General features: G+C 52.4%; 1 protein-coding gene across 1 annotated transcript; it reads right to left on the bottom strand.

Moving 5' to 3' along the window:
• Window positions 1-345: 345 nt before the first annotated feature.
• Window positions 346-27,878, bottom strand: LOC125514514 (mediator of RNA polymerase II transcription subunit 23). The gene is made up of 21 exons (XM_048679853.1): window positions 27,502-27,878; window positions 27,372-27,415; window positions 26,981-27,080; window positions 25,933-26,898; window positions 24,732-24,966; window positions 24,290-24,507; window positions 23,177-23,390; window positions 22,614-22,900; window positions 22,071-22,154; window positions 21,781-21,875; window positions 21,303-21,465; window positions 20,983-21,228; window positions 20,328-20,495; window positions 20,134-20,247; window positions 19,891-20,016; window positions 5,197-5,342; window positions 2,997-3,240; window positions 2,159-2,918; window positions 1,839-2,020; window positions 946-1,049; window positions 346-818 (listed from the first exon to the last, which is right to left on the bottom strand). Exons 1-21 carry the CDS (start codon window positions 27,640-27,642, stop codon window positions 614-616), a joined length of 4,842 nt encoding a protein of 1,613 aa, XP_048535810.1. The 5' UTR covers window positions 27,643-27,878; the 3' UTR covers window positions 346-613.
• Between the last annotated feature and the right edge of the window lie 23 nt (window positions 27,879-27,901).

The following is a 27,901-nucleotide window of genomic DNA, read 5'->3' on the forward strand; positions in this document are numbered from 1 at the left end:
TTGCAGGCAGCGATCCACTGTGATGCGATGTCCACGGTTCAGGACACGGGGTACACACCAGCGAGCGTCTGATGCCCACCGGCGACAAGGGTCAGTCCGTCGTCCTTGGCGCCTGCTCCGTGACAAACCTTGCAAGCACGCGATGCACTCTTTCTTGCTCGTCTCAGATCGGTGTCACGACGGGTAACCCCTGACCGTGACCATCGACCAAACGAGCCGTGTCCTGCACTGCAGCATCAGAGGAAAAGAGGCACTAGTACTTGGTACCGCCGACTGCCGCTAACTCCAGCCAATGAGTTGCAGCCATGAAGCGACCAACGAAACGCACAAGCGCTTGCATGGCGCTGACAGTAAATATGTTTTGACTTTAGACAGACAAGTTCATTTTTAGATGATAAACGTCGCAATCTACACCACTGCTACATATATATGGGGTTACAACACAGATCCAGCGGACAATCTGCCCCTAACCGTTGAGATAAACTCCAGGTTCCGGTTTGGCAGCAAGTTAACTGGTTAAAACTGCTTGGCGCTCAGGCCTGTACAGCGAGATCAGCCGAGCCGCAGCAGTTCAGGCGTACACTATTTTACAGCATCCATGTTGTGTTGTAGATTAGGATGGGTGTTGTTGCGCTAGCTTTGGATGGGTCGCCGCGTAAATCGACGAGGTTGGTTCGGTCTTCAGGTGGGAGAGGAGATGCTGCACGTCGGGCCTAAGCATGTCCACCACTTTCCCGCACAATGTCAGTATCTCCACTTTAGGTTTGCTGGTACTCTGAACCGGGCCGCCTTGACCTTCGTACATGACGGCATGATGCCTGTTTTCGCGACGAGAACATAAGCTCATATGAGAAGCTATACAGCGAATTAACGATTGAGCACAAAATGGGAAAATACATGTAGTCCATGCCCGAGAATTTTCAGCGAGGATTAGGAGTATCTTACAGGAAGTCAATGATGTCTCCAATTTCTGATGCAGGCACATGAGGTGAGGCCTGAGAGTTCTTCCCAAACACATCCCCCAACACACTGAACAGCAAAGCCAGTGTCTGCAGATCCCGAGGACAAGAGAAAATTAGTACAGAACAACAAATAAACTGTACTTCATACAACAATGTATCGGGCCACCGGTGAAGCCAGCAGAGCAGGGGCTGGTGGAGTAAAGAAAAATGGTGTTTCTGTTAGTGCGAAAATGATGAAAACTAGCAAATATAGCAAGAGAGGATGTTGTGGGTCCTGGCCACTTTTGGCCTGCATGAAGCTCTTCCCATGGATGAAAACATCCGGTCGTGGGGAAAAATCAATAACATGCGTTCATTTATTTCGTTCAGAAAGCAAGGGCACACTTACAGCTCAATTGTGTCAAAGACACAACAAATCAGACAAGTGTAGGGCCTAATGATATATGACTGCGAGCCTATATGAATGCACGAGAGGAACTATTCGAGAGTCATTCCGTAAGAATCCTAGAAACTCATTCCCTGTTCCAAACATATATATGGAAAACATTCCTATAGGATTGCAGTCTTTAAATAGCCAAAAAATACTACTCCCTCCGGTCCATATTACTTGTCGCTGCTTTAGTTAAAGCAGCGACAAGTAATATGGACCGGAGGGAGTACATTGGAAAGAGGCTAGCAGTGCTTTTTCAGTGTGAAGTTTCTGAAACAGAAGACAGAATAGAAGCCATGTTGGAACATGATCTTGCTTTGATTATTGAGATTACAGGTGTAACATATATCGTAGAAATTTGTTCAAAACAGCTGTAAATTTGCTCTGATTATTGAGATTATACATTCTCTTAGTAACTAGAAGTACAAAGGGAAAACCAAGCATACCTTCATGAATAGAGGTCGAGCAAAGGCTAGACGAGGCAATAAGGGGCCCAATATGCGGAAGGCAATTCTCAACATGGCAACTGAAGTCACTGGCTTGAGATGTTTGATGACAGTATGCGAAGATTCCAGCCACTCTTGAGGAAGATTGCTAAAAAATGAGTGTAGAAGGGCCACAATGTTACCTGCAATCAAGGCAGAACAAACATATAACTAGAGCACAAAATGGTATAAGTGTATTAAATTAACACTGAGCTGAATGGGCCCAAATGTTTAGGCTGAAATGGGGTAAAAAGACAGTAAACAAAAATGTCTTACGGTACCTATGGCTGTCGATGTACTGTCTTGAGAAGCCCATGTTGGGTCCAGAAGTGCATAACCGACAGCTGAGTTAAGCTCTTTCACAGGTCTCGAACTGTCAGAAAGCCAACGACAATCTTTTATGATTCGAGCTGCTTCTGAGTAAAGTTGCATGTGGAATTCTGGTGGGAGTTGTGCCAGCAAGAAGCCACATGCTTGAATCATCAAAACAGACAACTGCTGACAAGAGTAGCCACTTCTAGAAACAAAGTTAGCGCTGATTCCACTTGCCGAAATGTTTGCTCGGCTGGCACCTGCAGACTCGGCACCGGCGCCTGAAGGAGAAGTTGGCAGCCCAGAATTTTGGCCCAAACCACCAGACATTCCTTGACCAGTATTAGACTGTATAAGCATTGCTTGTACATGAGCTATTAATTGAACTAGAGAGGACACTATTTGAGAAGCTGGCACAGAGAGTGAGAGAATCTCAATAGCTGCTGTTTCCAAAACAAGCTGTGTGTATGACCCAGGATCCTGATTTTGATAAAATGCCCTCTGAGCATCAGCGTTACTATTTCCACCAGCTTGCGTAGATGCGTGAGGCTTGCTGAAATTTGTGCGTCCGCCAGAAGCATCTGCTGGGTTTGATTTGGACTTGCTACTCAAAGGAGGTATGACATTATTAACAAGGCCTAGCAAAAGGTTGGCAAAATATTCTGGTGGTGGGCAAATAGAAGAATTTGAAGACCCTAAATATTGAGCAAAGGATTCCGAGAAAGGAGTCTGTAAAATGATCACCATTAGTATGAATAGAACTGGACAGCTAGAAGAGTTTCCAGAAAAGAGTAAACAGGGGTTTACCTTGGTGGTAACACCCAGCACGTTGAGGATCCGGACAATTAACTTGCTTGGAAGATGACCATAGAAGTATGCAAGAATATCCCGCACAAATGTAAATCTCAGTGGGTGGAAAGCGAGAAAGGTAGAATAAAATGCGAGAACCCTGTCCGCAATATCTGTAGCATCATTCTCAATAAGCCTATAAATTATCAGCGGGATGACTGGAAGCAAGCGGGCAGCAATGTCATCGAAAAAGGGAGGATAGCTGCATTCACAAAACAACTATAGTGAATCAAGCTTCAATAACTTTTGCACAGAAACCCAAAAGGGCAAACTATACCGACAGAAATATGATTTAAAAAGTCAAATATACCCAAATCAACATAATATGCCATGGTACAAGCCTACAAGGTAATATAAACATAGAAAGTAAAGAGATATATGTACCAGCCAGGGGATTGAGGCTAGCACCCCCTCTGAACCGGAGCAACATATTGTTAAGGGTGGAAACTAGCACCAGATAATACAAATTATCTGATGTTCGTATTCAAGAAAAGGCTACTACGGGATGAGATATCTGCATCCGAATCAGAATCAAATCTGGATCCTGACAATATGGGGACTTAATATCCAGATATAAATGCGGATGTGGCATTGGAAAAAGACGAGGATACGAATTTTCAAAATCGAATGTATCAGTGTCAGAGTAAAAACTATCCAGCTCCCTGATCCAGTGCGGCTGTCCCCTTAGATCTCAGCCCATTTAGCAAGGAAAAGCCCAATAAACAAAGTTTAGTGCCAAAACTCTGGCATCAGACACCTCAGTCGCATCCCTTGTCAAGCAACTTGCACGTCGCCCTCTTCACACTAGTGCCCTCCATGCGACTCTTTTGCTTTCTTCTCCACGCAGGCACGCTCCTACTCCTTTCAGCTTCCATCGCGCACGGTAATAACATGACCATACAGTAGTAATCAATCACGTCATGGTGTTGCTCTTCAGGAATCAGGATGCATGCTTAAAGAGCTGGACAAAAATCTACCATGCGCTTAATTATGACCCACACTTTTACAGATAAAATGCCAAACTAGTTTGCTGCCTAGCTCTAAGACTTGTTAGCTGGTATATTGTGCCGCTGGAAGCCTTGAACAACCAAAGAGATCAAGGGAACCACTGTTCATCATATGTCATCAATCAACAGCAATATCAAGTGCCCTATAGTGTGTCGTCAAAGTTTTAGGATATTTAACCTCGCAAAAAAAATTAGGATATTTGTATTCAAGTAGCACCCGAGCTGTCCTCGTGTTCGACAACATCCGTATTTGCATCTGTACTCGTTTTGAAAATATGGAAAAGAAACTGGGAAGAGTACCATCTAGTCAGCATCCAATCCATTTCCACCCTACATATTGAGACTATTGGCACTGGCCCGAGCAGCAAATTGGAAGAATTGTCGAAAACTCAAAACTAAACTTTATCAATTTCATTACAGTGTATTGTTTTTCTACCACTAAACCTTGCTTTATTAGTTACTCCCTCCGTCCCATAATATAAGAGCATTTTTGACACTACACTAGTGTAAAACTGCTCTTATATTATGGGACGGAGGGAGTACTTACAAAGTTGAATCATGAAAAATGCACGCAACTTAAAACATCAAGATGATTTTACAAACAAAAAACGAATGCAGAAAAAAGTAGATATGTTCTTTTACCGGGTAAAGTAGATATATGATCCATTGCTAAAGTAAATCCTAATCACAGCAATACGTAGAAAAAGGCATCTTACATCCACCCTTAAGAATGTTCAGGAAGTCTATTACTAGTGGCCATATATGGTTGGGAATAGGACAAGGGTTTACCAAACCAGCGAGATTCAGATAAAAACAGGGATGGTTCAATTTAAGGCTGGGAAATAAATGGATAAGTACTTACCAGGCATACCCAGAAACGCCCCTGACTAAAGATAAACTAAGCCCTGTACGCTCGAATTTATCTACAGATCCAAATATATCAGACTGTACCAGGCAATCAGATTAACAAGCAAATTTTCAATCAAATAGCTAGTTGGTATTGCTATTCAAAAGACAACTAAAGGTTAAAAATGAACCTGCTTTACGCATGTTTTCAACGAATATGTTATATATCATTCAAATTCCAAATGCATAATTGCATATTTAACTAAAACACTGGACTTGAATATCAATTAAAAGATTGCACTTACCGGTCCTTCCATGAAAGATGGTTACCAAGAGCTTTCTGGAGCTCAGCTCTTTTTGGAGGTTGATTTTTTAGCCAATGCTCAGGTGAGCGAGAACTGCAGAATGCTTTAATTCTGTGCTGAAGTTCAGATCTTTCAAGCAGACTTATCTGTAATGTTAAATTTATCATCAAAGCAAGTCCAAGCTTTAGCATACACAGATGAAGCAACTAGTCAGTTTTAAAATGTCAAATCCGTCCGAGTACAATGCTTTCTAATTACCTTGGTATACACAGACAAAAATCTAGTTGTTACTTAAGAGTAGAAATTAGCCAGCTCAGGCACTGGTTGGTACTCAAAAGACCCTGTTTGTTTGGGCTTGTGCTTCAGCTTGTGGTGTTTCTAACCGTCTAGAAGCACACACTCAACAAACACCTGTCGGCTTTACACTGGGGTGGAGAAGCGCCACCAGAGTTGCTTCCCGCAGTCCCTTGCCAAACCTTCCACAGGAGACTTGACGTGGTGGGCGCACGGCAGATGCCAAGGGATGGCTAAAGAGAGGAGGAGGCTCGAGGGCGCTGGTGGACTCCAGAGGCGGGGTTGGCATGAGCGGGCACGAGACGCCGGACATACCCAGGTTCGGGGCTCTCCGGAGAGATAATACCCCTAGTCCTGCCGAGTGTAGTTGGATGATTGATAGTACAATGTTGCTCCTGGAGCTGTATGGAGGAGGAAGGAAGCTGGCCAAGGCTTGGGCTGCTCCTTCTCTCCGGTGTTGCTGTTTTGTGGCTAGTCCTATGCTTACTTGCTCTTCTCTCGTATGTGTTTTCTGTTTGCCCTCTCGCTCGTCTCCCATGATCATGGGCTCCCGGGGGGTTTTATAGTCCAACCCCCCGGGGGTACAATGGTAATGTTACAAGTCAGTGGGTCCGTATTGTCGGTGTCCGGGAACCCGGGCTGGGTCCCGCTGAGGGCTTGTGGTTCGCCGGGTTCCCCTAGGTGCGGGCCCCGCATGCCTAGGGGGACTGTGCGCCGTCTTGTCGATCGTCAGGGCGTAGCCGAGTCGAGTCGCGTACAATGCTCTCCGTCAGGTGGCCGCTTGCTGTCGTCAGCGATGAAGGCGGGGGCACTGTAGCCACGCTGGCCCTAGTTAGCGGGTAGGTGAGGGGCACTGTTGCCACGTTCCTGCTGACCAGAGGCATGGGCGGGGCACTGTTGCCTCGGTCATCGTTGATTGAAGTCTCGTCCCCATCATACGGCCTGGATGGGACGGGAGTTGACCCGCGGCTGGATTGCGTAGCACGCCACGGGTGGTGCTGGCTTGTCGAGGAGGCTTTGGCCGTGCCGGGTTCGGCTGTCTTGCGCTAGTTGTTGGGGCCGAGTCGGCTAGTCTGGCCGGCTTGCGGGGCTTGGCCGGGTCGCTCGACCCGGCCAAGCGCGTGACGGTATTGAGGGGCAGTGCCAACCCCGTTGTTTTTCGAACAGGATTCGGGTTCCGTTGCCTGCCCGGGGTCCATCCCCCGACAGTAGTCCCCGAAGCTGTGAAAGTCCGCCGTCTTCGGATGAGTGAGCCTTCGCAGTTCCCTCCTTAAGCAAGGTGGATTCTGCGAGCGCCGGGTCCGGCAACACCCACTCAGTGCCGGTTTTCTCGGAAACCGGATCGTGGCATCCCGGCCGTGGCGGGAACCAAGAAGTCCGGCGAATCTTGGGGCAATCCCTCGGGCTTTGCGCAGGCGCCACGTGGTGCCCGGAAGTCGAAGGGGCCTAACAGGCCACGCGCGTGACGGGATTGGGCGACGGGCTGGGGCCCGCCGCCGCACGCCCTCGGCCCAAGCGCGCAGATTTATTGCGGCATCCGGGGGCTGGTTGCTCTTCCCCGGGCAGTTACTGCGCGTGTACGTGCGCACTTATTGCGGGGTAGTGGAACGGGCGCGTGCAGATGATCCCACTTCCCCCACTTCCCCACGTTCAAACCGAGGGTTATAAATCGGGGGACAGGGGGGCGGCGGACATTATTCTCGCTCGAGCCCTCCTGTCCCTTTGCTCTCGCTCCGCTCTTTGCAATTGACACACTGCGGCGCCCGCTGCTCCGAGCAGAACTCCTTCGCCGTCCATCTTCCTTCTTCTTCCTTTGATCATGTCGCTGCCATCGGGCTCCTGGATGGGTTCAAATGTCACCTCCGAGGACATCACCCAACTCCGGGCGACGCGGCGCCTGCCGCGGGAGACGGACGTCGGGGTCCGCCTGCCGCGCGGCGAGCAGAGGCCTCGGACCAAGGGGCGGGAGCGCGTGGTCTTCCTCACGCACTTCGAGCACGGGTTCGGGCTCCAGCCGCATCATCTTGGCGTCGGCGCCATCGTCCAGCTCTATGGCTTCGTCACCCTCTGCGAGGGGTACCTGGGGGTCGAGCCTACGATCGACCTCTGGGCGCGCTTCTTCTCCTTGAAGCAGCAGGGCCTGTCGGCCGAGGAGTTCGCCGATTGCGGCGCCGCCGTCATCTCGAAGCGGTCGGGGGCGGATTTCCCCAAGATCCCGCTGGAGGATTCTGCCAAGAAGTGGCAGAACTCCTTCTACGTCTACAACCTCGGTGCGGATCACATCAACCTTCCGGCCTTCGCTATCGCACCGCCGCGGGCGAAGACGAACTGGGGCTACTCGCCCAGGCGCCGTCGCAGGAGATCGTCAATCTCTGTGAGCGGGTGACGGTGATGAGGACTCAGGAGGGGCTCACCGGCACCGACCTCCTCGCCGCGTTCATCAGGTGCCGGGTCCTTCCGCTTCAGGGGCGCTCCTGCCTCATCGGCGAAATGGTCGGCCTTCAAGACCCCAACCGCATGGGGTCGACGCGGTTGTCCGCGGAGCAGATCGCGCGTGGCGTGAATGACATCTCCAAGGCCAACCTTGGGGAGGACTGGCAGTTCGGCAAGGCGCCGTACAGCCAGTCGAATCCGGCGCCGCAGGTGAGTGTCTGGTCTTCTTACTTTGCTGCCGCGCACCTTCTTATCCGTCCTGACGCGACGCGGGGGGTACTTCTGAACGCAATTCGGCATCCTTACGCCCGGGCCCCGTTGCAGGTGACGCAGGTGGTGCCAGAGGAGCCCGCGGCTCATGGCGGGGAGAAGGCCGAGTCCGACGCCGGCGCTGGGCGTCACGCGGGTAAGTCCGTGTTTTTCTTCATGTGTCTTGAATTGCCGACCACGGCACGGAACGGTCGGTGCTGACGCCAGTTGTCGGTGTAGTGGCGTTGGGCGGGGGAGGCGGCGATGCGGGCAGAGCCGGGTCCTCGCGTGGGGCGGCGCCGAGCCGACCACATGGGAAAGACAGCGCGCGACCCCGGGCCCCGAAGCGCACGGCGGACCCGGCCGGGGCCGGGAGGCCGGCCAAGAGGAAGCGCAGCGGCGGGGACGGGAGGCCAACCCCGGTCCCGGTCTTGGCGGGGTAAGCTTCATCTCTCGTTTGCGCTCAGATTCTTTTTCTTGAGCTAGTCTTGTTTCTTTTCTGCTCATTCTGTCTTCTTCTTCAGGTCGCCAATCGCACTGGCGAGGGTGGCGGCGGAAGCCGCGGCGGCCGAAGGGGCCGTGTTCCGCAGGAGCCGGTCCGACCTCGCCGACCAGGCCGAGGTGGAGGGACGGGCCGACTCGGACCTCGGCCTGGATCAGAATGACGCCGAAGCCTTGGCCTGGCGGGACAGGAACCGGGCCGCGGCGGAGCTGGAGGCGGCGTCGGTCCGTGCTTGGACCGACGCGGCGGCAACATGGGCGCGAGCCGGCGCGGAGCCGGCCTGGCGCGAGATGTCGGAGGGCACGGTGGTGGCGGCGACGGTCTTTGAGCCGTCGTCGGTGGGGCGCGGCCGTGGAGGCCAGGCTGAGGTGGTGATCCCTGACCGGGTGGTCGTGGAGGTGGCGGATGACACCCCGCCGCGGGCCGACGTGGTCGAGCGAGCGGGGACTGATGGTGGTGGAGGCGGCGGCGTTTTTGAAGAGACGCTGCGGGCGGCGAGGAGGCACCGCGGGCGGCGGTGACGGAGGCCACCCCGGCAGCTGGGCCGGAGACGGCGACGCAGGGCTTTCCGGCGTCCGGGTCGGAGACGACGATGCAGGGCGTCCCGGCGCCCGGGTCGTCATCGGCGCTGGGGGGCGTCGGAGGAGGTGCTGGCCGCGTCGCGAGCGGCCAGCGGGGAGTACGCCTTGGTGCCCCGATAGGGAGGGCGCCGAGCTGCCGTGCCGCAGCTGGCGCGGAGCGGGGGCGCCGTTGTCTTCGGGCCTCAGACTCAGGAGGAGGCGGCGCTGGACGCCGTCAGTCGCCGCCTGTGAGGCCGGACGTAACGGCTCAAGGCCTTCGCCCAGGCCGAGGTGGAGCGGACGCGCGACCTAGAGCGCGTCATTCTGGTAAGTCTTCTTGTAATTTCTTCTTTGTGGGGGCGCGCCAGCGCACCCACTGGGTGTAGCCCCCGAGGTTCGGGCCAACTACGTCGAATCTTTAGAGTGTTGGCCTTGTTCTCATTTCTACCTTCTTCAGCATCTCGACGCCTTCCAGATCGCCGCCTACAATCGTCTCCTGGGCAAGCACCGGGAGCTCATGGAGCAGCTTGCCGCCAAGGAGGAGTTCCGCGTCGCCGCAGGTATTCTTGTGCTCTTTTCTAGTGGGGGCGCGCTAGCGCACCCACTGGGTGTAGCCCCCGAGATTCGGGCCAACTGTGTAACAGTTGGGCCAAATCTTAAGTCTTGCTTTTTTCTTCTGCTGAGTCCTTTTTCGCAGCCGAGGTGCTGTCCTGGCTGACTCGTCTGCTCCGGGCCGGTCATCGCTACGACCGGCTCGTTGTCGACACAGGCCGTCTTGGCGTCGAGGCGGCGCAGGCAAGGGCGGAGGCGGCCGCGGCTCAGCGGTCTCTCGACGAGGCCAACCAGCTGCATGAGCAGCTGGCGGGTCACAAGGGCCGCCTCGAGGCCGAGGTGGAGCTCCTTAAGGCGGAAGCCGCCAAGATGGCAGAGGCGCAGCAGGCCCTGGTGGAGGCGGACCAGCAGCGCGGCCAGCTGGCTAACGACAAGGGCCGGCTCCAGGCCGAGGTGGAACGCCTGCAGGGGCAAGTCACCACGGCTGAGGGGGCCCATCAGGACGAGGCCCGTCGCTGCGAGGCGGCCGAGAAGGCCGAAGACAAGGACGTCGAGCTGAAGGCGGCCCTTGCCAAGGCGACCGATCTCGCGTCATCGAACGGGAGCGGCGTGGTACGTTGCTTGAGGCGCAGCACCTAGAAGAGTCCTTCTCCAGTAAGTGCTTTTTCTTGTCGTTTGCCGGGTCAGGATCCGGCCTTTCTTCCATGTTGCTCTTCTTCTAACTCGCTTCTTCCTTTTGCGGCAGGGGCCTTCTCGGAGACGCAGCGACTGGCAGAGGAAGTTGTCCGCTATCAGCGCGACCCGACCGGCGTCGTTGGGTCCGGGACGGATCCGCGGGTGGCCTGGACCTTCCCGAAGATCGTTGCCGCCGCTGAGGCCCGCCTGCAGGTCCTGGGAACGCAGTTGGGGCGGTTGTCCCAGGACGGTACCGCAATAACGGCGGCCCTATGGCCGGACTCCGTCCAACCGAGCAGCTTCTCGCGCCTGGCGCGTTGGTTGGAGATGGGGCCGGACCGGCTTCCCGGGCCAGCTACATCACCGAGTTCGCCTTCCACGACGAGTTCCATCCGAAGTGGACAGAAGACGGCAGGGTCGTGGACGGCGACGACTACGGCTTGCTCCTCCATGATCCGGAGGGGAGCTCGGAGGAGACGGGCGTCTACCGCAACGCGGGTGCTGAGGACACCGGCGCCTCGCTGGACCCGGAGGCCACCAGGGAAGAGCCGTCGACGTCGCGACGCGGCGCTGGAGGTGCCTGAGACACTTTGTGTAAAATTTGTTAAATAGCAAGTCCACCCACCCACTGGGGGTTTTAGGGTGTAATGAACTCGGGTCATGGGCTTTTGCTTAAATACTTGTGTAGATGTCGTGGGTGCTTTTGCTTTTTGCCTTCCGTTTTTTGGACCGATTTCATGCGCTTTTACTTTCTCAAACGGCCGAGGCTCCGGTCCGTGACAAGGAGTTCGGTTCTTTGAGAGGAGCGCGCAGGACTTGGGTCCCTCGAAACGTTGAGCGCGAGCGAAACACCCACTGGGCCAGCTGGCGGCAATCCGGCGAAGCCGGTTGGCGAGCAGCCGGTCGTGCGGCTGTTCATTTGATGAATGGTGGGCCGGGTTGATCGACCCGGCAGCCTTTGACTTAGTGTATGAAGCATAAAGGAGCTTTGGCCCGTTGTGCTTGCCAGCCGACAGCCAAAGCTGGATCTGTGGCTTTAGGGCAAAGTGGGGGACCGCGGCATCCTAACTTTATCAGGAATCACCAAGTAAGGTGGCGGGCTGGCGACCGAGCCGGCCAGTCCCCGAGCCCCCAGGTCGAGCGAGTCGGACCGGTGGCCGGGTTCAGTGGTATAGTGATGCAAGAAAATAGGGACACAATAAATTGGTCGACAAAAGGCAGCCCCCGAGTCTCGTTCGGGGACCCCATGGTTCCATGCGTTTACAAAAGGCGACGATACATACGCTCGTGCGGCTAACTGTAAAACGGGCGGAGGAGTTCCGCGTTCCAAGGCCGGGTCGTTTCTGCACCGGCGGTGTCCTTCTTGCGCTTCCTTGACTTGCGTGCGTCGATGAGGTAGTAGGCGTTGGTGTCGCGCAAGGCCTTGCTCATGGAGGGGACAGTTTGTGCTGGCCTGCCTGCTCTTGGACGAGTCGGAGGACGAGGTCGCCCTCGCGGAACGCGAGGGGCTTGATCTTCCTGCTGTGGTAGTGCCTCAGGCCTTGCTGGTAGAGGGTCGAGCGACTGAGCGCCAGGAGGCGTGCTTCTTCGAGCAGGTCGACGCCATCTTCGCGGGTTTCTCTGGCTTCGGCTTCGGTGTACATCGCGACGCGCGGCGAGTCGAACTCGACGTCGGTCGGGATGACGGCTTCGGCTCCGTAGACGAGGAAGACGGGGTGAACCCGGTCGACCGATTCGGCGTGGTGCGTAGACTCCAGAGAACGGCTGGCAACTCGTCAAGCCAGCTGCCGGGTGAGCGGATGAGTGGCTCGACGAGTCGCGGCTTGACGCCGGACAGGATGAGTCCATTGGCCCGCTCGACCTGCCCGTTGGACTGCGAATGCGCAACGGAGGCCAGGTCGAGGCGGATGCCGGAGACAGAGCAGTATTGCTCGAGCGCGCCCTTGGCGAAGTTGGTGTCGTTGTCGGTGATGATGCTGTTCGGCATGCCGTAGCGCACCGCTATGTCCTTGATGAACCGAACGGTTGTTGGCCCGTCCAGTTTCTTGATTGGTCTTGCCTCGATCCACTTGGTGAATTTGTCCACTGCCACCAGCAAGTGCGTCATGCCGCCTTGAGCGGTTTTGAAGGGTCCAACCATGTCGAGTCCCCAGACCGCGAAGGGCCAGGCAATCGGTATGGTGCGGAGTGCTGACGCCGGCCGGTGGCTGCGTTTGCTGAAGCGCTGGCATCCCTCACACTTGAGGACGAGCGACTCGGCATCTTGGAGGGCCGTGGGCCAGTAGAAACCGTGGCGGAACGCCTTGGCCACCAGGGATCGTGATGCGGCGTGGTGCCCGCACTCGCCCTGATGTATGTCGAGCAGGATGTCGATGCCCCGTTCCTACTTGACGCAGCGCTGGAACACGCCGGTGGAGCTGCGCTTGACGAGCTCGTTGTTGATGATGTTGTAGGCGGACGCCCGGCGCTGCACTTGCCGAGCCTCGGTCTCGTCCATGGGGAGAACCCCGTTCTCCAAAAATTCTGATATTGGGAGGGCCCAAGATGGAGTCGTAACCACGGCGAAGACGGCCACCAGGGTGGGTTCCGAGTCGGCAGCCCCCGAGCCGGGTTGAGCAGCCCCCGGGTCGGGGATGACGACGGCCGGGTCCGGGACGATGGTGGCCGAGTCGAGCTGAGCAGCCCCTGGGCCGGTTTCAGCAGTCCCCGGGCCGGGTTGAGGTGCGGCCGGGTCGTCTGGAACGTGGATGGACTCGGAGTCCGGCGATGGCTTGACGGACGGCTTGCGCAGGTGCTCGAGGGAGACGCCGAACGGGATGGCTTGTCGCGACGAGGCGATCTTGGCGAGCGTGTCGGTTGCTTCGTTCTCCGCGCGCGGGATGTGGAGGAACTCGCAGCCCTCGAAGGATTCGGACAGCTTCTGGACGAGGAAGCGGTAGCTTGCCATGTTGGAGTCGCGGGCGTCTCATTCGCCGGAGCACTGCTGCACCACCAGGTCCGAGTCACCATAGCACAGGATGCGTCGAATGCCGAGTTCCTTGACAAGCCGGAGGTCGTGCACAAGGGCTTCGTACTCGGCGACGTTGTTGGAGGCGGCGAAGTGGATCTGGAGCGCGTAGCGGAGCCGGTCACCCTTCGGGGACGACAGTACGATGCCGACCCCCAAGCCGAGTCGCATCTTGGACCCGTCGAAGTGCATGGGCCAATGCGTCGAATCGGGAGGCGGCGGCAAGTACTGGGTCTCGGTCCAGTCGACGAGGAAGTCGGCCAGGGCTTGAGACTTGATCGCGGTGCGGGGCTCGTAGAGGATGGTGTGGCCGGCTAGCTGGATCGCCCACTTGGCAACCCGGCCAGAGGCGTCCCGGCATCCGATGATTTCTCCGATAGGCGCTGTGCTGACCACGGTGACAACGTGCTCTTGGAAATACTGCTTCAGCTTCTTGGCGGTGAAGTACACGCCGTAACACATCTTCTGGTAGTGCGGGTAGTTCTGCTTGGAGATGGAGAGCACCTCGCTCAGGTAGTAGACCGGGCGCTGGACGGCTTGGATCTTGTCCTTCTCTGGTCGATCGACCACCAGCACCGTGCTGACCGCCCGCGAGGTCGCGGCTATGTAGAGCAACAGCGGCTCCTTGTCGGTCAGCGCGGCCAGGACTGGTGCGGTGGAGAGCATGCGCTTGAGGTCTTGGAAGGCCTCATCTGCCTTGCCGTTCCATTCGAACGGGCTTGTCTTCATCAGATGGTACAGGGGTAGCGCCCTCTCGCCCAGCCGGCTTAGAAACCGGCTGACCGAGGCCAAGCATCCGGTGAACTTCTGGACATCGCGCAGCCGAGCCGGCTTGCACATGCGCTCGATGGCCTTGATCTTCTTCGGGTTCGCCTCAATGCCGCGTTCCGAGACGAGGAAGCCGAGTAGCTTTCCGGTCGGGACGCCGAAGACGCATTTTTCCGGGTTAAGCTTACCTTGTATTCGCGGAGGTTGGTGAAGGTTTCCTTCAAATCATCGAGGAGCGTGAGGTGCTGCTTGGTCTTCACCATGATGTTGTCCACGTATACGTGGATATTGCGGCCGAGTTGCGACAGCAGACATTTCTGCATGCAGCGCTGGAAGGTGGCGTCGGCGTTCTTCAAGCCGAACGACATGGTGATGTAGCAATACGCCCCAAAGGGCGTGATGAAGGACGTCTTCAGGGCATCGGCCGAGTCCAGCTTGATCTGGTGGTAGCAGGAGTAAGCGTCCAGGAAGGACAGGAGCTCACACCCGATGGTCGAGTCGATGACTTGGTCGATCCGCGGGAGGGCGAACGAATCCTTGAGACAGGCCTTGTTGAGGCTGGTGTAGTCGATACACATGTGCCAGGTCTTGTTCTTCTTCAGGACGAGGACTGGATTGGCCAGCCACTCGGGGTGAAACACTTCCATTATGAAGTCGGCCGCCAAAAGCTTGGCGACCTCTTCACCAATGGTTCTTCTCTTCTCTTCGGAAAATCGTCGTAGGGGTTGACGGACAGGCTTGGCGTCCTTGCGGACGTGAAGTTTGTGCTCGGCGTACTTCCTCGGGATACCCGGCATGTCCTTGGGGGTCCATGCGAAGATATCCCGATTCTCACGGAGGAAGTCGACGAGCTCGCCTTCCTATTTGCTGTCGAGGCGGGCGCTTATGACAACGTACTTGCTGCAGCTGGGGTCTTCTGGGTTGAGCTTCACTTTCTTGGTCTCCTTGGAGGGCTTGAAGGCGGCCTCGTCGGTCAGGTCCGGGGTCGGGATCGACGCGGCGGAGGCCTCGCCTGCCAGGGCGACGATCCAGTCGAGATGGCGCCGCTCCTCGGCGATGACCAGCGACTCGGCCAACTTGGCGCCGTCTCGGGCGCACTCCAGGGACTTGCGGTAATCGCCGATGATGGTGATGAGGCCCCGGCATCTTCATCTTCAGGTACGCGTAGTGGGGAACCGCCATGAACTTGGCGAGCGCGTGCCGGCCCAGCAACGCGTGATACGCGCTAGACAGGTCCATCACCTCGAACCAGATCGGTTCGCGCCGGAAGTGGCTGATGTCACCGAACAGGACATCTAGCCGGACCCGGCCAATGGGGGAGCAGGAGAGGCCGGGCACGATGCCGTGGAAGATCGTTCGGGTCGGCTCCAGGTCCTCGGCCTTGAGGCCGAGCTTGGTCATCGTGTCACGGTAGAGGATGTTGATGCTGCTGCCACCGTCGATGAGGACTCGGGAGAACTTGCATGTGCGCCGCGCGACGATGGTGGGGTTGAGAATGAGGGCGTAACCACCCGGACTCGGCATGACTGCCGGGTGATTGTTGTTGCCGGCTGCTTTCGCCGGCCGGCTTTGGAAGGGGAACCGGCTTCGCCTTGCCGGCTTCATCCAGCGCCACCTGCATCTTCATGGCGGAGTCGGCGTTGGCGTACTTGTCCGCCGTCACCATGAGCGCGGCCATGGTGGCCGGCTCGGAGCGTAAGAGCTTGTGCTTGAGGAGGGTGCCGTCTCGGCACCCGCTGACAAAGTACTAGATCGCCTGGACTTCATGGACGCCCTCGCAGCTGTTCCGGAGCTCGGTCCAGCGTGCGAGGTACTCGCGACCGGTCTCCGTAGGCCCTTGCACGCACATGGCGAGCTAGCTAGGGCAGCCGAGTCGCTTGTAGGTCCCCGTGAAGTTGCGGACGAAGGCTTCCTCGCAGTCCACCCACGTGTTGATGCTGCCCATCGGCAGGCTGTTCAACCACGTGCGGGCCGACCATTGGAGCATGAGCGGTGCGTAGCGCACGGCGAGACGACAATTGGCACCGGTGATGCCAATGGCCGTGGTGTAGTCGGTGAGCCAGTCTTCTGGCTTCACTGACCCGTTGTACTTGGGGGTGTCGCGGGGAGCATGAATCCTTTGGGGAAGGGCTCCTCCCGGATGCGCGGGCCGAAGCACGCCGGCCCGATAGCGCCGCTCTCCTCCACCTCCAGGGAGTGAGCGAGCCGATCGAGGCGGTGGCGAGCGTCGGCGTCGTCGATGGCGCGCGGGCCGAGTCGACTTGCGGCCAGGCCTCGGGGGCCGGGTCGGTTGGAGCCGGACGCCGGCCATGCGGGCCGGGCCCGTGCTGGATCTCTAGGGCAGGCTCGTCGCCCAATCCGCCGACGGCTGTAGCGGCCGGGTCGCGCCGAGTCCGGGTTATGCCGGAGTGCGCCTCGCCGGGTGGCGAGGAAGCGGTGTGCAGAAGTTCGTCGGACCCGCCAAGGCAGGCGAAGCCGGATCCCGCCGGCTTGGCGAGCTGATTGAGGCGGTCCTGCTAGGCGTTGGCGGCGTGGAGGAGTTCGCGCATCCGCCCGATGCGCTCTTTCAGCTCCTCACCCGCGAGCTGGTCCAGGCCGGCTGCGGCTACCTGGGCAGCGCGCATGTTCTTCGCTGGGGTCTCGTAGACGGTTGGGACGGCGCCGAGGGCCCGGCCGATCACTCCTCCCCGGGCACGCACATCGGCGACCCGGCTTGGCCCGGCCGCGGCGGGCGTGAACCCGTAGGCGGCATCGCCCTCCAGCTGAGCGGCGTCCAGGCGACGCTGAGTGGCAGCGAGCGTCTCGGACAGGTCCAGCATCTGCTGGCGCCTTTCCTCGAGCTGGGTTCGGGCCTCAGCGACGTTGGTGGCGTTGACGTCGGTGCCGATGGGGATGCGGAGGCTCTGCATCGCGGCGCGCAACGGATCGGACGGCTCGATCTGATCCGCTGCGGCCCTGGCTTCGGCAGCCTTCCTCGTCTTGCTCGACGAGGAGGCGCTGTCGCCGGTGACGAAGACCTCCACATGGACGTCCATTGCCCCGGCGAAAGCGCCGCCGCCGAGGAAGAGGGGAGAGTCGGAGTAGCTGAGCACCTCGCTGGGGTACTTGTCGGCCGCGAATGCATCGGAGATACGCAACGCGGCGAAGGAGGCGGCAAGCGCGCCGACGACGTCGTCCGCCAGCGCGACGGATTCGTCGGTGTAGGAGAAGGGCCCCGTCTGAAGCATGCTCCCGGCCAGCTCCTCAAGCTGCCCCACGGTGGGCGCCAACTGTCGTGGTGGGCGCACGGCAGATGCCAAGGGATGGCTAAAGAGAGGAGGAGGCTCGAGGGCGCTGGTGGACTCCAGAAGCGAGGTTGGCATGAGCGGGCGCGGGACGCCGGACATACCCAGGTTCGGGGCTCTCCGGAGAGATAATACCCCTAGTCCTGCCGAGTGTAGTTGGATGATCGATAGTACAATGTTGCTCCTGGAGCTGTATGGAGGAGGAAGGAAGCTGGCCAAGGCTTGGGCTGCTCCTTCTCTCCGGTGTTGCTGTTTTGTGGCTAGTCCTATGCTTACTTGCTCTTCTCTCGTATGTGTTTTCTGTTTGCCCTCTCGCTCGTCTCCCATGATCATGGGCTCCCGGGGGGTTTTACAGTCCAACCCCCCGGGGGTACAATGGTAATGTTACAAGTCGGTGGGTCCGTATTGTCGGTGTCCGGGAACCCGGGCTGGGTCCCGCTGAGGGCTTGTGGTTCACCGGGTTCCCCTAGGTGCGGGCCCCGCATGCCTAGGGGGACTGTGCGCCGTCTTGTCGATCGTCAGGGCGTAGCCGAGTCGAGTCGCGTACAATGCTCTCCGTCAGGTGGCCGCTTGCTGTCGTCAGCGATGAAGGCGGGGGCACTGTAGCCACGCTGGCCCTAGTTAGCGGGTAGGTGAGGGGCACTGTTGCCACGTTCCTGCTGACCAGAGGCATGGGCGGGGCACTGTTGCCTCGGTCATCGTTGATTGAAGTCTCGTCCCCATCATACGGCCTGGATGGGACGGGAGTTGACCCGCGGCTGGATTGCGTAGCACGCCACGGGTGGTGCTGGCTTGTCGAGGAGGCTTTGGCCGTGCCGGGTTCGGCTGTCTTGCGCTAGTTGTTGGGGCCGAGTCGGCTAGTCTGGCCGGCTTGCGGGGCTTGGCCGGGTCGAGCGACCCGGCCAAGCGCGTGCCGGTATTGAGGGCGGTGCCAACCCCGTTGTTTTTTGAACAGGATCCGGGTTCCGTTGCCTGCCCGGGGTCCATCCCCCGACAAGACTTCCCCGCACTTCACATTATTTACAAGCAAACTGCCAACGGATATATATATATAAGGAGATCCTCTGTAGTTTTCCACTTTCCCCATCCCAGTCTAATCTTCTCCTATCTCCCGATGAAGTTGTATAAGATTTGGGAGAAAACAGCGGCAATGACCCGAGAGCTCCCCTCTACAGCCATCCGCGAGCCCCTGACAGCTTACGATGCCCTCCGCACCCACACATCATCCCAGGCTTAGGGTCACATGCCCCCCACCTACTCACGAGCCATCTCTCAATGACTGGTGGCAATCCGCAAGGCAGCTCGCGCCCAAGCCCATGCGCAAAGGCCTCGCATCTGCGATCCTGCTCGTCCCTTGGATGCTATGGAAGCACCGCAATGACTGCGTTTTCAACCAAGGCCGCCCCCTGGTTGCTGACCTGCTCACAAAGATCAAGGAGGAGGCCGCCGCTGGCGGGTTAGGGCTTAGAGCTATCATCCCGCAAACCTGGGACGTCCATTGACTACCATCCCGAGCTGTAACCGCCTCCTTTAACCCCCCCCCCCCCTTCAATACAATGAAACGCAAGCTCTTTTGCATTTTCTCGAAAAAAGTTCCGCGCCCTCCACAGAGCTGGAGCTCAACCACTGGTGACCGCCAGCCAGATCTCTGGCCCCGTACGGTGGTGCCCTTGTGCTTCCCTCCTATATACAGCAGGGTACTCTATGTCTATTCCTACGACACTTTGATAATAGTAATGTGTTACCAAAAGGCATCCGCATGCTGCCCTCTGTTACTCTTTTTTTTCGAAACGGAGGCAAAAGTTTTGCCTCATCGATTAATTAAGAAGAAGAGAATTGCCCAGTTAATTTACGAAAAACCGGGCGAAAACCAATACAAACGGAGCACATACTAACTACTCACACGGCAAGAAACCCCACAACAACACAGGTGAACCCCCCAGTCTCTTCGAATACACAACATCCACAGAACCCGACATTGCTACTACACCAAGAGACCGCTGACAAGAACACCTGGACACAAGGCATCTGATACCTCTCAAGGACGGGCCGAGAGATCTGTTACTCTTTTAATGACTAATACAAAAACTGTAACGTGTTACCATATCCATGCATTAAACAACTTGTGCATGCTTTAAAAACTGCAAATAGAACAAAAAGTGTCTGGTTTTCAACCCTCAACTCTAGCTAGAGTCTACTTATCAACCCTAAACTCGAAAACCATTCTATTAGATTAGCTGCTTTCAATATTTGACCATGAACAGCTATCTAACAACTGGGAAACAGTCAGTTGGTAACTAAATAGTGGTTATCGAACTAATGATGTAACAGAAATATGGGATTCAAACCTAATCTTTTAAGAGGACTTACCACAAGACGTAAAGCATAAGGATCATCATCCCTGTCAATAAGAGCTAGCAGCACAATGTCCAGTGGAACTAACTCATGTGTCCAGACAAAGAATGCAAGATTTGTGATTGCTTTGGAAAGTAAATCCTGCAAAAAAAATAAGCGACCAGAAAAATTTAGACACAAGCTACTAGAAAAGGAAAACCACAAAAAACAAAAAGGCAAAGAGACAACTTTTGTAACAAAAAAAATTTCTTGTGTCACCTGCACTAGATGCCCCCGTTGAAGCTCAAGCTGGATATGATGCAGAAGAACATCAACCATTGTATAAATATTTGCCGTAACTTCTTCAGGTGAAAACTCTCTCAAGACACGAGCCTGCGATAAGATCAAGCAGCGCATGTATAGAGTAACTGACAACCATCGTATGGAAGTAATCACAAAAAATAAAATCATACAAGATTTGCGCTGTTGATCTCAGGATGTCCATTCATTAGCATCCAAGCACCAGCGCATAGATATCGACGATGCTGAGGGAAACTATGGCTCAAATAAGTCATGACATAGTTCGGCTCAGCGGATGGTGACAGTAGCTGGTTGCATTGATTGATAACAGTAGTTTCTGCCTGAAATGAGAGTTGTCAAAATTAAAGGTGAAGAACAATGTGGCCCAGGCGCCCGGTACAATAATCTCAAAAATATATGATAGCAAGTTAAAGAAACCAATCCAAGACCTTTGGCAATATTATACTATTATACATGGCCGGAACAAGCATGTGGAAATGCTGCATTTTCAGGTCACAGAAACCATATTTATTCAACTTAACCATAAAGTAGCAAAATGTGAATATGTGATAATATCACTCTGGTGGTATATATTTAATGGCATTTTCTAATGCTAATAGTACATAAATGGTGCACATACAATTGATACATTCTCCAGCAAACTATCCACAAATAAGAAGAGCAGTTATTACAAGCTAAAAAAGATATAGCAAACAGAAGCGTAACTAATCAATCCTCGACAAAAATGAGCTACAAATTACCCAAGATGGTGATCAGTAGATGCATACGGATATAAATGGCCAAACATGTGTCCCCAAAAAATGATACCTGCTGCCATGCTTGGATAGCTTGTCCCCTCTTATCCGCCCTAACCGTTAAAAAGTCACGAATAAGGGGAGGAAAATAACGTAGAGTCTTTTCTGACCATGTATGCTGACTGGTTGCCATAATTTGCTCCAATAGTGGTTGAAGATAAACCATGTGTTCAACCTCGGCGATTCCACGTGTCTTGATGGTGATCGCAAGGCTTATTATGGTTATGCGGTTAAGCGTTTCAGTAAACTCAGTTGGTCCCTACATAAACATAGAAGTCACTCCACAAACTAGTGATAGTCGAATTTCTAAAGAAAAGTGTGTATTCTTTTTACCTTCAACTCTTTTTTCACCAAAAAAAAGTCTCTCAGTGAGAGAATTAAGTTCATGCACAAATTTTCAGCTAATCTAAAAAGGCGATGCTCTCCACGTTTTCCCTTAATCATTGATATTATCTTTGTGACATCATACATCAATGCCTTGCTTTTTCCATGATACCTACAAAAGACCCATAATGATGTAAGAAAATAAGAAACGCACAATGATATAATCAACAAAAGACGCAGACTTTGAGGATTTTCTAAAGGACTGCAAAACAAAAGGAAATTCATGTATTATTATGCTGAGATCAGTTTAGAAGGGTAAATCTCTATATGCACAATATAGAAGGCATTTCGAGTCAGGTGAAAAGAAAGAAGAAAGAGATGGGAAAAGAAACACTCAGATATTCCAATCTTTTGCTGTGCCAAAGCTACTTTCCTTCTAAGAAAAAGAAGAAGAAAAAACTAAAGATCAGATTAGGTAAAGAATGACCTGTACAGAGGAAGTAGTCTGTAATTCAGTATCTCAAGTAGGAGCAAAGACACACCAGATTTGCTCAGAATAGATGGCGATCTTTGGGTTAATGTCTGCCAAGTTTAAATAGCATGAATGTATCAGAATTTCCATAAGACCATGATTTGCACGAACTCAGAACAGGGGACCCTTAGGGTTATAAGTTACAATTACAAAAAGTAATTCGGAAATCAGAGGAAAACAACAGTCAGTCTGGCAGAAGCCCCATATGAAGAATACAGATCAAATTAACAGGTAGCAAAACTTACCGTAAAATGTGGGCGGAACAATGAATGTGGTGTTATAAGCAGCAACCTAACGTAGGTTTCCACCATAGCAATGCTAGGAACAGCCTATCAACGAACAGAGTTAAGATTAAAGTAGCAATATCAACTGTATGGCATCTAAAGATAGATGAGTATTAGCAATGAGACCAAAAGAACAGATAATTGTGACTGTATGCATACTTCGAGCAAGATATATTTCCAGTCAAGATTGCAAATGATGTCATAATTTTAGAACAGATGAGTCACAGGTTCATATATTGTTAGCAAAACTGTAACATATGAGCTATCAGCAATTGCTATTTAAATGAGCAGAAGAATTATTCACAGAAATTGTTTTGGTCATGTGAAAACATATGCGAACTAAGCTATTTTCTATTTATGTATCAACTAATGTATATAAAACTAACAACCACAAAGCTTATAGTCTGAATGAAAAGTTGTGGTGGGCTTTATAAAGCTAAATACAGAACAGAAATATAAATGCAACTAGGGTATTAGCAGCAGCTTGATTTTTTAAAGTTTTACCTGGCCAAGAAATATAGTCTCTTCAAGCTGGTAAGCAAGCTTCAAACACAAGTTGATAGACAACCCAGAAAGCAACGCCATTGACAAAGGGTAAGTCTCATGCATCATCGTCACTCTTTCATTTGGTTGCATATTGGGTCCCTGCATGAATTCTGCCCCTCCAGCTGATGTAAACCAGGTCATGACTGCATCACATGCTGGTTGTGCCATGGTGAATGAGAGAACCCAAAACATGCCCATTGCTCGCTCATCCAAGTTCATAAAATCTATCATTCTCTCTCCCGAAGCTATTTCAAGGGGGAAAATGTTTCTAATTTATCAGTAGATACATGATAGAAGGCAAAATTGCAAATTATAAAAATGGTATGCAGCCAAGCATCTCTCAATGAAATAACATGCATTGCCTGCATTCCGAATTCTAATGTTATTATGTAATGCAAACAAGGATTTTCCTACATTTAATTACTTCCTGGCCTATCTACACATATCCCTTTTAATGAACTCTTGATTTAGCCGGAATTTTTACAAAGCAGAGCATGATGGTAAATCTAGGGCACAAGTACCTTTCGTCATCTGTTTCCACCACTCATCTATCTGTTTGCCTTTCTGAAGCTGATCGCTGTTCAAATGCTCTCTAATTGAAGTGTTGAAAGACCAAATGCGCAAAGTCTGGCTGCTACTTATGAAATCAAGAAGAATACTTTGAGGGCTGATGTTATTAGGATCAAGGCTTTTGTCTTCTTTGTGGAATGAAATTATCTTGCGTGTCGTTTCAACCTGACAGAACAGCAAATAATTAGAACGATATTATGTAGTTACGATGAACATGTAACTGTGAAACTAAGACAAATACAATAAGACAAGTAACAAAAGGAAGCATAAAAATATTATCCGATATAACAAAACGGTAATCATTTAAGATTTTACAGCTCTTAAACATGAAGTTAGTCATGTATTGTTATTATCTGTAACAGTTTGTTAGTGTTAAACAAATTGAGTGTAGACCAGATAAAGTGCATTTAATATTCCACAACAGAATAGCCTTTTTACAACACCCGGTCATCAAATAAGAATCGCACTCCACTTCCCCCTTCATCGCAGCCGTTGATGAACATACGATCTCCAACAGCTCCTCCTCGACCATCATGTTAACTAAGGAAAGCAATGACATTTGCACCATATACAGGGCTATGCTTCCTTTTCCTCCAGGATCACGCCTATAAAGCAGATTTGGAACCGCAAATGCACTTCCAAGCTTAAGGCCTTTGCATAGCTCCTACAGAATGATACTCAGTGCCATTGGCATGGCTCGTAGGCATAACATTCAATGTCACTGAGGATTCGAACTGTGTGCTCTGCAATCCAGAAGAACTGAAAACCAGGGATCGTCTTTTCTGGAGCTGCCCCTTCAGCACCTTATATGTTGGAATCCTATTGGACTCTCTGTCTGTGGACACCAACTCAGATACACATCATCTTCTTTTATTGGCCACGACTCACTTGATCCCCCACCCCACCCCCGCGCGCGCGCGCGTGTACACGCTCTATGTCAACCATGTAGATACCTTCTTGTAAGGTTTAACAAAATCTACTCCCTCCGATTGAATTTAAGTAACTAGAAAAAAGGAAGGAAAAAATAAGAAATATGTACATATCATCATACAAGAGTATATCACCTTTCTTGGGTCCGAACTAAGTGTGTTCATCACAATCTCAATACGGATAATCTGTGCAAGCAACCATGTGACATGATTACTGCGTAGAATCTGTTGATCACCATTTGTTACTCGAGATGCAAGCTTGTCCACAAAATCGAGAAAATCAATACAGCCACTTTTCATTAGGAAGAAAAAGATATCTGCGAACAAAAGCCAATCTTGCCAGCACTGAGTTTCTGCAATAGTATGACAAAGCTGTAATGAGTGCATAGGCAGCAGGCAATAATTAATAACTCCATACGAATACCCGACAAGCAGATTTATATTCTTAACAAAAAAGGTGCATGCCTAAAAAGGGCATTTAGTAAAAGGGGTGAGCATCCATGTACACCTGGAATCCACCCACTTGAGAAGGGATCTGTACTCGAATCGACAAACAGTGAAGCTCCCAGATGCTAACCTGAGTTAGTTAACTTCAGTAGTTCAATTGTCCTGTCAGCAACTGCCTCACCAATCATATCTGGTGAGAAAACAGCTCCTGGTGTTGATGTTTGAGAATGTGATCTGTAACAAGGAGCAACAAGAAGAACACGTCTCCACCAATCTGGTGATGGAGTTGTGCGGAGAGCATGCCTCAAGCAACGGAGAGCACGTTCCCAGTCTAAACCCCCCTTTGGAATAGAGTTTGCAAGATCCTAAACAAGAATGCAATGTAAGTTTTGGTATACTGCCCAAGTTTGTTGCCTAACAGTTTTTAGTTGCTTCATTTCACTTGTTTCATGTGTAACTTCATGCATCTTGCATATAATTTATGATCAGTCATAACGATGAATATTGTATCAATAATGTGCAAGACACCCGCAAATAAATACGTATTGTTTGTATTTGCAGTACTGAACCACCAAACCATAGAAAAAAATAGTGATCCCTTTGTAACTAAACATAAACCATTTTAAAAACATTGCACTTGAACTATACCAGCTTTAGACAATAATAAATACATCTAACATGACCACATGAGAATCACTAATATACATAAAACTATGTAATACGGCAACGTGAAAATAGCATTAACAGAATCTATCTCAGAATGTGTTCACACAATTCTGCCTTTCCAAAAATGTTGTTGAATAGAGAATGTTTGTATATTAACTTATTCCTCCCTCATTCTCTTGGGTATTCACAAGGACATTTCATTTATTTTTTCTATCTAATTGTTTGCTTAAGTTTAAAACCTTCATGATATGTGCTTGCAATCAAAATAATCTCCATAAAAGTATTTCTGCATGGAGGTAATAGTAAACACTACTCCCTCCGTTCCAGTTTATAAGGCGCACAGGCATTCCACGAGACAAGTTTGACCATCAATTTAACCAACAAAATGTAGATTATATGCCACGAAAATTATATTGTTGAATTTGTATTCGTAAGAAGTTTCCAATGGTATAATTTTTAGGACACATGACTTTTATATTATTGATCTAACTGATGGTCAGAGTTAAATCTTAAGATGTATGCACGGCTTATAGACTGGAATGGAGATAGCATGAGCTTGACCGGGGGCTTCGATGCATGTATAATATAACAATCCATGCAACCATGGGAAAAGTAGGCATAAAAGGAAAGATGTGCTAATTAGTGAAAAAAAAAGGTAATATTACCTCTCCATGCAGTGGCTCACCCAGAACACTAGGATAAGTAATAGGAGAATAACGCAAATTAGCAACAGATTCACCAGCTATGCTTGGGTAGGATTGTGACAAGAACCGATGAGTTCCAAATGTTGGGCAGTGAAGGTGTTGATCCAACATTTGCATGTGCATGCACACCATGTCCCTCCTCCTATGGATCTCCATAATAATGCAAATCACCGCATCATCATCAGGAATGTTCTCCAGAAACTGCAAGTTGCTGCGAACAAGCTCATAGAATGGAATGCGACATTTCTCTTCATCAACTAAAATCCAAATCACGTCTAAGCATAGATGCATCCATTCATGCACGGGCCTTCCGATCCTAGAAGTTTGCACTGTATCAGCTTCATCCACGCCATGGGGTCTCTGGTCCCAATTGACTAGCCAATTTACCATATGATGGAATATCGCAGCATGAGTAGCTGGCTTCAAATTGGACTCCAGACCAGCTAAAATAATTCTACAGGATAAATGATGCAGGTAGCTAACTTGTGCTCCTCTGCGGGACTGGTCACCTCTTGATGTTGTACCAGGCTGCCCAAGAGTAGAGAACTCAGCCGCCTTCATGGGTGACACATTTGCCCCTACAGGTTGATCAATACCAGATTGAGTAGGAGATCCAATAGTGTTCATTGCTGACAAGGGAGACGTAGGATTTGAAGCGTGAAAGCTTGGAGCATTTGGCACTGCAATAGCTGATGAAGAAGACACAGGGCCACCGAAAGTCACAGAACCCCCTTGGCCCATTGGTGCCTCGGCGGAGGAAACTACACTAAGTAGAGATGGAATGAGACTGTCCCATCTGAGGTGGCCACGAGCGCAGAGGCACCGTGTAGCAAAGAGCAGGAACTGAGATTGTGGAGCGTGACTACTGCATTGCAGAACAAATGAGATGAGAACTGATTCCGTGACAGCCTGCAACTGCTCCTGGTCCTAAGAAAAATGGGAAACATAATCAATCTCTTCTGTTTTTGCCCTGTGGTCAAATGAATATCTGTGCAATGCTTCTGCTTACCGGAAACGGCACGCACAACTGCTCAAAATCTGAAATGAACTGCTCGTCGCGGGGAGGCAGATCTCTGTTATGAGCAGATACTCTCTTCTGCAGCTTGTTCCTGAATAATTCGCGTGATCAGAGTACAGAACAGGTGCTATAAGACAACGTACAAGGAAGACAGCTACCACACCAGGGTTGCACTAGCTACTCAAAATTGTCAGCATAACATAGCATTAAGAAGGCATAATAATCTTCATGCGCTCAGCTAACGCCATATGCAGTAAAACAAATAACAGCGCCACAAACATAATCCGACATCATCTACCATACCACCTTAACCAAATACTGATACGGTACTATGCACGAAATCCAACCCGATTTGAAGCACACAGGAGAGGAAGCAACTTACGAGGTCTCCCTCGCCGGGTCCTCGGCTCCCTGCTTCGAGTTCACCTGCAAGGCCACGGGCACGCAGGGTCAGAACTAGGGTTTGGCGAGAGCGTGCGGTGAAAGATTGGGGGGAAGGGATGGGAACGCACGCCGAGGTACAGGGTGAAGAGATCGGCGATTGCCGGGCGCGCCGGGTGCTGGAGGAGCTGCATCTGCCGCTGGTGCGGCAGCACCGCCGAGGCCGAGATCGCCGGCGACAGCGGCTGCCTCTGCCCGTGGCCCCCGTCCATCTCCGACGCGTCGCCGGCGAGCGGCGCGGCTGTCCGACCCCGACCGGAAGGGGAACGTGGGGAGTGAGGGTTTAGGAGTGCGGGAGCAGCCGGGGAGTAGCCTGGTGCCGCCGCGTTTGGCGAGAGAGACGGAACGGACGGCGTGATCTGTAGCCCTGAGGTTTGAAGCCTGATCCGAGCCGCTGCTTCGGGCCGAGGTTGGGGGAACAGAGACAGAGGGCTGAACCCTCTGACGGGTGGTCTCGTATGCCGGAAAGAA

Source organism: Triticum urartu, chromosome 6 (assembly GCF_003073215.2).
Source record: "Triticum urartu cultivar G1812 chromosome 6, Tu2.1, whole genome shotgun sequence".
Lineage (NCBI taxonomy): Eukaryota > Viridiplantae > Streptophyta > Magnoliopsida > Poales > Poaceae > Triticum > Triticum urartu.